An 11,347-nucleotide genomic window follows, 5' to 3' on the forward strand; every position below is an offset into this window, starting at 1 on the left:
AATTTCTGCCTACCAAAATAAGTTGAGAACACGCTTTCTTCTCCTGATGGGAAGCAGGAGTGGATGGTTTTTTCGGGGAAAGCCAGGAGCGGATTTTAGACATATGATATTGGGCCCGTAATTATGAGTCAAATAAATTTCTCCGCCAACCAAAGTAAGTTGAGAACAGAACGCTGGATTTTTCTTTCACTTTCTTTTTTCTTTTTCCTCTTCCTCTTTTTGTAGTTTTAGATCCCGTTTTCATTAAGATGTAAAAAAAAAAATTATTTTTACAGAGAGATTTCTGATTTCATTTTAATATTTTTTAAAAAATTTAATCGATAGAAAGGATTTGCTGCAATATATTCCTTTACTTCTCTTGATTACAGTTGGATATATTTATTTTATTTGTACAGGTCTCATAATTATGTAATTATTTATATAATTCATTCTACAAAATGGTTGCTCCCAAACCAAAGTGGATGTGCATTAATAATAATAATGAATAAACAAACGAAATAAGATTCCCACCTTCCCAATATATTAAAAAGAATTCCTTGCCACGCCAAAAAAAAAAAAAGCACGAGAAAAAGACACTATCATCTTATATAATAGCTAACTAGTCACACAGTTCAGCCCAATCGCTTGTACAAAATATTAAAATGAGTTTTCCCAATTGTGTAAAAATATTAAATTATTTGATTATATGATGCATATTCATGAATATATATATATATACACACACACACACCATATATTTATTGATAAAAATCTGATGGGAAAACTATGATAACTCTGCTTTTTTCCTTTCCCAAACAAATATCCATTGATTACTTGCAACTTATCTGCATAAAATAGAACAGTAGCAACAATGTCACCGTCCTACCAACAACCGTAACACACTACTAAAATTAAAAATTACGGTAGAGAGAAATAACACTATGTATACAAAAGTTTCACAGGAAGGTGAATATTTATATGATCCATTGGCCAAAATGAGGGCTCCCAAACGGCATTGGATTAGCATAGGCTATAAAAACTATTAAATAAAGAAATAGGATTTGTGTGATGCTGCAGTCACCCAGCATTCATCTACTTACAATTACAAGCCCTTCTTTCATTTTAACACTCATTTAGGCCATAAAAACCTTCCTTCTCAAGTTCAATATTCATAAAAATAAAAGAAAATTAAATAAAAGAAAGAGAAGGTAAATTCCTTTTTTTTCTAAATTATTAAAATATGTTAGAACAATAGACGTTTGTTCATTGAATCAGGGGAATCCCATATAACACGTAGCAGCAAAACTAGGGATTCAGATGTCAGGAGATGGATCTCCCAAGTAGTCTTAGTGTCCCCATAGAAACCCATAAAAAAGCACATAAAGCAATAAGAACCGGAGGTTGATGAAGCGAAAGAAACATCTCTGCATCTTGGTAAAAGTCAAGTGCGCTTAATCCATCTTCAAACTTCAAGTTCTCCAAAGGATTTTCTATTTTTGGCAATTCTGGTTCAGGATCAATGAGATCATTCATTTCCAAGAAGTCATCCTCATGAAAGAGAGGCTTCTCTACTTGAACGCCGGCAGCAGAAGTGACTTCAGGTGCTTCAGAAGCATGCGCGTGAGAGGCAGCTGACCATTTGAATGAAACAGATTGATTGGTTCCGCAAATGCTGCCTCATTAGAAATTTGATCCACCACCACACTCTGAGTTTCTTCAGCAGCGACCTATAATGGATGATTATTAAAAACAGAGTCAATGAGAAGTAATGGCTAAAAATATCATGTAGCAACGTACAATGAGTAATGATAAACTGTTGAGAGAAAAAAAATGACTTGGCCATGTAAAACGGACGATCAAAACCAGAATCACATATTCTCCCAATCTCAGACAATACCCTTTTCTTCCTGCCCAGAGTCTATACAATGTCATGGCTTCAACATATTTTTACTAAGCAGGACAAACATGTAGCCACTGAAACCGGCCCCATGATTGCTTGCAAAATCTTGCTCTCAAAGGAGCTTCCGTTAGCCTACATATAAAGTCACGCCAAGATCACAACAATGAAATTAAAATTGATGAGTAAATTAAAAATCCATACTGATCACGTTTAAACACAAAGTTTAATAAGTAAGCAATACGTTTTCACTAGTTCATAATGAAATGAAAAGAAAGGTCAAACAAAACAGACACTTGATGATACTATACACTTCTAGACCAAATTAAAAAAACACTTAATGAACGTAGCGTCTGGACCAAGTTACGACCTAACATTGTATATAATCAAGGCCTCTGTTCCAAAAGAACATACGCAATAATACCTACAACTCACATGTTGCCCGCATTACCATTCCTAGAAGTGCCTACATTTGATATCTGACTATAAACAAGATTGCTTTTAATGGAAGAATGCTTATGAGCAATAAAAAATGGTCAGTCCCAACCTATCAAACTAATGATGCTTCTTAAATTGTGATCATTATTTATACAGATATTTGTTTTAAAATTCAATATTTTTTTTTTACAAAAAAAGGGTCAGCCCATTCAAATCAAGACAGAATGGTACTCTTTTGGTCATATTTATAAAACAGAGAAAAAATTTTTTTCTAATTTATAAATTAATTTATTAAAATTTTAGTATCAATGTACTATTTTGTCTTCATTTATTATAGTGTAAATAATTATACATTTTTTAAAAAAGTATATATATATTAAATAGAGGTAAAGTCAAAAAGTTATTATATTTTAATAAAAGTTAATACATTTTAAAGTTTTTTTTTGTCTGTATGAAATATGCTGAAAATATCCTATAAATAGAATTAGAAAAGTATTCTTTTTATACTTAATGTAAGATCTAATTAACTAATTTGAATAAATTAAGGATATTAGTTAAACTAGCTAAGATGACGTGTTATTTCTAAAACATCCTAACCATCTTTCTCAATTTTCTCCTCTTTCTTCTACTTGATTATGTTGAAAAAATATTAGTAAAACTAATTTGAAAAAACAACTGATATAACATATGAAATAAGTCTTACACAGAAGACCAAAATCAATTTTCTAATTAGATCTTATATTGAGGACCGGAGAAATATTTAGTGAATAAGAGTTTTACAAGTTACAAATGGGAAGAACACCAACATGAAAATCAAAATGCTTAAGAAAATGAGACAAAGAAATGGTCTTAACACCCGTGAAAGAGAAATCATGAAGCAAAGCTAATATTTGTAGCCAAGTGATAGTCAACAAATAAGAGATTTGTGGAGAAATATGTATGGTTTTTTTTTTTTTGGCCAAGTACAAGTATACTTCTTATTAAGACAATTTTGTTTAAAGAGCTGTCGGATACTAAATGTGAATAGTATTCTAGGACATATATCCTAAGGAAGCTTTCTTGACACAATAGAGAGTGAGAGGCGGGTTAGAGTTATCGAGTGTGAGATCAGACTCAGTAAGGGTCAGCCCGTGAATGAATAGCCCAATAAAAAAAAAATCTAACAATACCCAATGACAATAAGAGACCTTTCCTTTTTGGTTTTTTTTTTTTTGGCCTTCTGTAATTTGCATGCTAAATGCTTGCAAGACATGTAAGGCCACGAGTTGTACCACCATAGAGCTTGAAAAGAATAGTTCAAAGATATGTCTAAGGATACTGAAAGAATAAATTTGATCAATTCATTAACAATTTAGTTAATATTCATTAAAATAAATTCGATGACTAAACTATAACCACACTCATGCGGAAATTCATTTCAAAAAACAAAGCCAGTGGATTTAATTAATATTCATTGAATTCATTAATTCGTTTTAATCAACTACATCAGCTTAGTCATTAATTATCAGTTCTACCTTGTCAGACAGATTGCTTGGTATATAAAATGAAAAGTAAAATAAAAATTGATTCTTAAAAAAATAGTCTTTTTGAAGAAAAAAACGGAGAAAAAAAACAGCCTTCGTTTGAACAATTTAAAATAGTGATAAAAAAAAAACTAAATAATGGATATAATACAACTTAAATTTTTTGTATCTTATATCAATATCGATCTTAACTACTACACAATTGATGTCTTTAACTCATATTTGTTGAATTCTTTAGCCAGTTAATATATGAAAAAATATTGATGTAAACAATATGTCAAATTTTTGAAGTCAGTCAACAGTTACCTTTTCTTTTCGTCTTTGACGCGTTGCGAAATGCGAATACTTTCAGCAAGTTATATGTAATCATCAGAAGTAGGATATGCAGCGTGGGGGCATATTTGGAAAACTCTATCCAAACTACTAAATGCTTTGGCCTTTGTTTAATACTACCTCATGTCCTTAATATAAGCCCTTGTTTGATTTTTATTTTGATCATAAATATAAGACTCCAATCCACTTTATCTCTCATATTTATGTTTTTTTTTTTTCAAAGTAGTCCTTCTAACAATAGTAGTTCTAACTAATATATTTAATTAGTAAAGATATTTTAGGAAAAATAACACTTATTTATTATAAATAATTAACTTAACTTCTTTCTTTAATCTCTTTAAATTAGTCAACTAGCTCTTATAATTAAGACCGGAATTAGTATGTCTCAATAGTAGTTTTTAAATCTTGTATGATATTGATTTCAATTTCTTAACTATAAGTTTTTCCGTACATAAGTTTGACGTGATTTTTCTTATCATATAGGAAAAATTGTAAATAAAGACTCTAAAAAATAAAAATTACAATTTGGGTTTTTGAATTCAAAAAATTGCTATTAGGACCGAGTCCTTGATATAAATGGGCAAATATTGTGTAGAAGATCAAATTGTCTTGCTGTTTGAACCTATCATTTTCATTGCAGACTTCTTATTTAGACCACTTAATTTAGAATTTAGACTTCTAATATTGTACTCGTTTTTTAGTAGTACAGATTTTCCATATATAACTTATAATTTTTAATACATAACTTATAGTTCACTTTTTATTTTCAACATGAGGGTAATTTAGTCTTTTAAATTTGCTAATTCATATTTAATACCTGATCCTAGCAGCAATTTTTTAGATTCAAGAACCTAAATTGCAATTTTTGATTTTTTTTATGATATTTATTTACAATTTTCCCTACCATGTAGTGAATTTATTTTAACTTCCTCCTTAAATTTCTGTCTTCATTTAATTTCTATATGGAAACTTAATTTATTTGATAATTAATATTGTCTTCAGCTTTTAAAATTACAATGGATAGGAGTATAGTTAGAATTTTTGAAACACTAGTGTCCTAAAATTTTTTAAAAGACATATAAAGGGAACTTACACAAAGGAATGGATGGAAATATAAGGAAAAAAATTTGTGTAACATACATTTTAATTTTAGGAAAGGCTTATATACATTTTTAAAATAGATGAGAGGTTTTTGTAATTGAAGTAAGATAGAAGGGTAGTGAGTGTATTTTACTCAAATAATTTTCAATGACTACAATTAACAAAATCTTTGAATGTTAATCAAATTTGATGTTAAATAGCTAAACCAGAATGATCATTCTGTAAAAAATCGAAGATAATATGTGACAAAATATTGTTGGCCAAAAACAATACAGGTGAAAAAATTACAAGTCCCTCATTTGTGACCTGTTTCTAATTTTTCCCAAAAAATCGAATTAAGTAAAAAGGAAAAATTAGGAATATTTGAATCATTATAATAAACTGCTCAAAAATAATTTAAAGATAGAAATTAAAATATTTTGGATCATGAATGAAACTTGATTTAATGTGTTATTAACCTGTTTTATTGTCATGAAACTAAAACTATATATTCTATAAGAATCATCGCTCTCCAAGAAGTTTCTTTGGCTCTATACTCTGTAACACAACTCATTATAATCATAGAATGATCATCTAGACTTTTAACAACATTTATAAATCTCTAATTATACCTCTTAGCATAATTAGGAATTTGTTCAAAGCATGCCTAATTTTGAATTTTAATATTCCTCTAGTCCTTAATCTAAAATCTATTTAACTAATTTGATTAGATTAAGCAAGTTAGATAAGTTAGTCACTTATAAAAAAAATGACATTTTTCCCTAAAACACTATAATCATCTTTCTAAACATCTTCCATCCTTCTTTTACTTGATTTTAGTTGAAAAAACAACCATAAAAATAATTTAGAAAAAATAGATAAATATGAAAAATAAATCTTATATTTATAACTAAAATCAACTTAATAATTAAGTCCTATATTAAAGACCGGAGGAGTATTCCAATTGAATTTAAATGGGATTCTCCCTATTCATAAATACTATATATTTATTTATAAAAACCCTAATAGAAGATTATGATAACTCTACTTTTTTTCCCTTTTCCAAACAAATATCCATTGATTACTTGCAACTTATCCGCATAAAATAAATAGTAGCAACAATGATACCATCCCACCAACAACTTAAACACGTTATTAAAATTAAAAATTGCGGTAGAGAGAAATAACACCATATATATATATATACAGGATTCATAGGAAGGTGAATATTTATATGATCCATTGTCCAAAATGAGAGCTCCCAAACCGCATTGGATTAGCATGGGCGTGTTATACTAATAAACAAAGAAATAAATATATAATAAAATAAATGAACAAATAAAGGGACTCAGTTCTTTCAAGCTAACCCTAAATAAGCTTAATAATTGAGACAATCAGACAAATAAGTAATATTTGTGTGATGCTGCAGTCACCCAGTATTCATCTCCTTAGATGCCCTTCTTTCATCTTAACACTCATTCAGACTATAAAGAACCTCCTTCTCCAGTTCAATATTCACAAAAAAAAAAAAAAAAAGAAACAGAAGGTAAATTCTTTTTTTTTTTAATTATTAAAATATGTTAGAACAATATATGTTTATTCATTGAATCAGGGGAATCCCATATGACAAGTAGCAGCAAAACTAGGGATTCAGATGTCAAGGGATGGATCTCCCAGGTAGCCTCAATGTCCCCATAGAAGCCCATAAAAAAGCACATAAAGCAATAAGAACCGGCAAGAACCAGAAGATTCCCCTTCCTTTACCTGCTCTCTTCACAATCGCAGTTTCATTAGCAGCTGCGGCGGCAGCTGTGCTTGCCTGCTTCATATTATCTCTCACCCTACTAAAGCTAGACACCCGCTCAAGAGCCCGATTTGCATTTTCGGCCGCTGATGCAGGAGTGGTAGGTATTGACTCAAGGAAGGCCCAGAGAGCAGAAGACAATCTACTTGTAGGAGCTTGTCTCACACTGCTACTTTGATTATGATTACCTTCAGCAGGCAAGCTAGCAGATTCATAACCCACACCTATACATATGACCAGAAACTAGCAGATATTAGAAATTGTCTGTGTTCTTTCATTTTTTGTATTTTTTGTATTTTTTTTTTCACAAGAGCCACTTGAAACAAGCTCAAGTCACATTAATATTAGCATAGAAAGCTCTCGAAGATGCCACAACACTAATAATCAGGGAAGATTTCTTCCATGCATTAGCAGGCTATCAACCAATGGAAGTCAACATCGAAGAGTTCAGCATAAATGAGATGCGAAGCTTGCATCTCCATTGAGAACAAAGATGGTACAATCATTATTTGGAAGTTGAGCAAAACCACCAACACAGTGTGTCATGCCAATGAATGTACCTGAGGTTGATGAAGCGAAAGAAACATCATTTGCATGTTCTGCTGGACTCATCATAGGCCTTTCATGACACATCCAGAGTTCACCACTTTGATCCGCATTGTCTCCTAGGGGCAGAGACTGATAATGCTGATTCACAACATTACTCTCAAAAGTATTCATATAAGGATGTGAAATAGTTTCCTGGTCAATATGCCCCATGTCGCGAAGAAACATCTCTGCATCATGGTACAAGTCAAGTGCACTTAATCCCTCTTCAAACTCCAAGTTCTCCACAGGATTTTCTATTTTTGGCAATGCTGGTTCAGGATCAATGAGATCATTCATTTCCAAGAAGTCATCCTCATGAAAGAGAGGCTCCTCTACTTGAACGCTGGCAGCAGAAGTGACTTCAGGTGCTTCAGAAACATGCACATGAGATGTAGTTGATTGGGTAGGGTCATAGTAGTGACCGCTTGAATGAAACAGATGGATTGGCTCAGCAAATGCTGCCTCATTAGAAATTTGATCCACCACCACACTCTGCGTTTCTTCAGCAGCGACCTATAATGGATGATTATTAAAAACAGAGTTAATGAAAAGTAATGGCAGAAAATATCATGTAGCAACGTACAATGATTAAATCATAAGAACCACAAGTTACTAAACAGTCATGCCAAAAATTTACACACAGCAGTCAAGTAATACAATAATCACAAGAACCACAAGTTACTAAACAGTCATGCCAAAAACTTAAATGCGGCAGTCAAGTAATGATAAACCGTTCAGAGAAAAAAATGACTTGGCCATGTAAAACGGACGACCAAAACCAGAATCGCATATTCTGCCAATCTCAGACAATACCCTTTTCTTCCTGCCCAGAGTCTATACAATGTTATGGCTTCAACATATTTTTACTAAGCAGGACAAATATGAAACCATTGAAAAACCCATGATAGTTTGCAAAATCTTGCCCTCAAAAGAGCGTTAGCCTACATAAGTCATGCCAAGACCACAGACATGAAAATAAAATTGATGAATAACATTCCACACTGATCACATCTATAATGCCAGCACTCATGAAGGCCACATCTTAGTTCCCTCTTTTCTACAAACCACAACCACAAAGAGAGAAAGAAGCCCAAAGTAAAACAGTACAGCGAATGAATGTTGAGATAATGATGGACTCAGATATTAACCATTCAATTTACAGTGTTTATACCGAGGTACTGCTATAATATCTTTTCCACCACCTATTCCTCTCCAATTCTGTCAAAAGAGAAGGATAGGCAGCTAATACATAAACAAAACCAGAGTTCTAAAGGTTCCATCAGAAGACAAACCTGAGGTAAGGCAGGACACAGCGAGGGCAGATCAGGGACCTGCTCATCCATCATTTTCTTCAAGATCTCATCAAGTTCATCATCAAACAAAGGCTGCACTTGACCATTACCAGTCACAGTATCAACAGTAGTACCCTTATCAACTTGTGAAATTGGAACCTCCTTGCCGGCTGAGTTAACATTAAAATCTACGAAGTCATCATCTACCCATTCTTCTTCTACAAATGGTGCACCATACTGTTCACCATTTTTAGGACCAGGTCCGCTTTTCTTGAACACCTTGTAAAGTGCATAATAGTCCTGATAATTTACACATTTAAACACTTAGTCCTGATAATTTACACATTTAAACACAAAATTTAGTAAACAATACGTTTTCACCATCAGTATGAGTTCATAATGAAATAATAAGAAAGATAAAGCAAAAAAACACTTGAAGATGATACCTTACAATTCTGGCATCTTGCAAGTTCTTCTTCCTCCAATGTGTACTCATGCATAACCCAATCAGTTCGCTCACCATGTGGTGCTCTACCTCTATAGAAAACCAAAGTCTTTTTCACCCCAACTGCCCGAGAATTGTAGGTAATGTTACGATCCTTCCCTGTTGCTTTCCAGTACCCATGTCTTGTTCCTCGGTTAGTCCTACCACTATTAGGATACTTTCTGTCTCTAGGGCTGAAAAAGAACCATTGCCTCTCTCCAGTTTTCAGCACTGACTGCCCTGCAAAACGTTCAAATTATAAGCAGATAGGCAATCAAGGAGGTTGACAAACAAAATAACCTAACTAATCATGGTAAAGGGCAAAGAAAACCTTCGAAGTTAAAAATTAACATTCAATCTCATGATACGGAAAGAGGAAAAGCTAATGTTGGGCATAAATAAGGACAGAATGCCTAGTAAGATACGGTCATCTATCTGAAATTCTCAAGCGCCAAGATATTCACAACTTCTTTAGCAAACCACGGCTTCCATAAATGGTTATCTCGCACACTATCAATCCTAAACAAAACTATGATTGCCAACGTCAAAACACAAATCAGAAATCCATTAATAAACTTACATTCACGCAGGTATCTATCACGAGATATTTGGGGGGAAATTAAAAAGGCTTCTTGGTATATGATTTGGACACATATTGGCCAAGAGGTCTGAACACACCCAGATAATGCCTTGTTCATCAAATTCGGCAAGAAATTATCACTCTGGTATCAAAGTAAAATCAAAGGAATAAAAACTCATCCAAACGCCAACCGATCACGCAGCCAAAGAATCACACCGCAAATAAACACTAACCTTAGCTTAAATTGCTTCCTATTCTAACCAATTCCAACCACAAGTGAACACATTTCACAATTAAATTCACGAACAAGTAGATCTAAGTTCTAAATTCAAACGCTATTCAACATCAAACCAATCAAACAAAATATAAAATCCAAACCCTAGGCCCGCAAACCCCCACCAAGAAAGTCAACGCCTAGGTAAACAAAGATGATTCGGAGAGTAGAGCAAATACCTGGCAATTCCTCAGGATCCCATTTGTAGACATCAGTTTCACGAATTACATCCAGCTTCAGCCTCCTCCTACACATCTTCCTCTTCAGATAGTACATAACTAGTTCCTCATCGGTAGGATGGAATCGAAACCCCGGCATGGAAGCCATCATCTGGCTGAAAGACTCTGGAGAAGAATCCGACGCCACCGTCATTTTCGACTCAATCCCAGGAATTAAAAAACGAAATTCAAGGTTTCCCACGAACAAAAACCACTCCTATGATCCAAAATTCGAATCAACAAACAGCAAATCAAAAACTACATGATCCGACAGAAAAATCCCGCAGAGGAGAAAACAGAGAGAGTGCGGAAGAAAGAGGTCGAAATGAATTTCCGCGACGCTATCAAAATGAGAGCAATAAAGGATATTGGACCTAGGGATAGTGTTGCGGTCAAAGAAGCAACTGGGCATTGCTTAGTCTACGAGAGGCCATGAAGTTTCCCGGAAGCGCCCGCGAGTGAGAGTGAGTGAGGATTCAGTGGTTTCGGAAGTGAATACTCCAGTGACGTCACTGAGTATTAGAGCCGCCAGATGCGAGTGGGATGGACCGAAAACCAAGATAATCTCAACCGTCCATATCAAAATTGAAAGGTTTTGAATCTCATTTTATTTATTATTTTAATTTAATTATTTTAATGAGGGCGAAACAAAAAATAATCATAATTTTTTATAGTTTTCAATTTAAAAAAGTGACCATATTTTAACTTGAAAATGGTGTAAATGTTGGGTAATGATGAGTATGAGACTCAAGTTTCATCCAGGTTGAAGTTATATTTTTTTTTGTATATTTTTACAATTATCTCCATCTAAAATCTTAAGTTAATCAATTTTATACATTTATAATATAAATACAATG

At 33.0% G+C, this 11,347-nt stretch overlaps 1 protein-coding gene across 1 annotated transcript; it reads right to left on the reverse strand.

Moving 5' to 3' along the window:
• Positions 1–6,653: 6,653 nt before the first annotated feature.
• Positions 6,654–10,838, reverse strand: LOC114745039 (NAC domain-containing protein 17). Its single transcript, XM_028933185.1, has 5 exons — positions 10,452–10,838; positions 9,381–9,658; positions 8,935–9,234; positions 7,615–8,155; positions 6,654–7,278 (listed from the first exon to the last, which is right to left on the reverse strand). Exons 1-5 carry the CDS (start codon positions 10,642–10,644, stop codon positions 6,908–6,910), a joined length of 1,683 nt encoding a protein of 560 aa, XP_028789018.1. The 5' UTR covers positions 10,645–10,838; the 3' UTR covers positions 6,654–6,907.
• Positions 10,839–11,347: the final 509 nt, after the last annotated feature.

The sequence above is a fragment of the Neltuma alba genome, unplaced genomic scaffold (assembly GCF_004799145.2).
Source record: "Neltuma alba isolate B1F8T4 unplaced genomic scaffold, ASM479914v2 tig00000766_pilon, whole genome shotgun sequence".
Lineage (NCBI taxonomy): Eukaryota > Viridiplantae > Streptophyta > Magnoliopsida > Fabales > Fabaceae > Neltuma > Neltuma alba.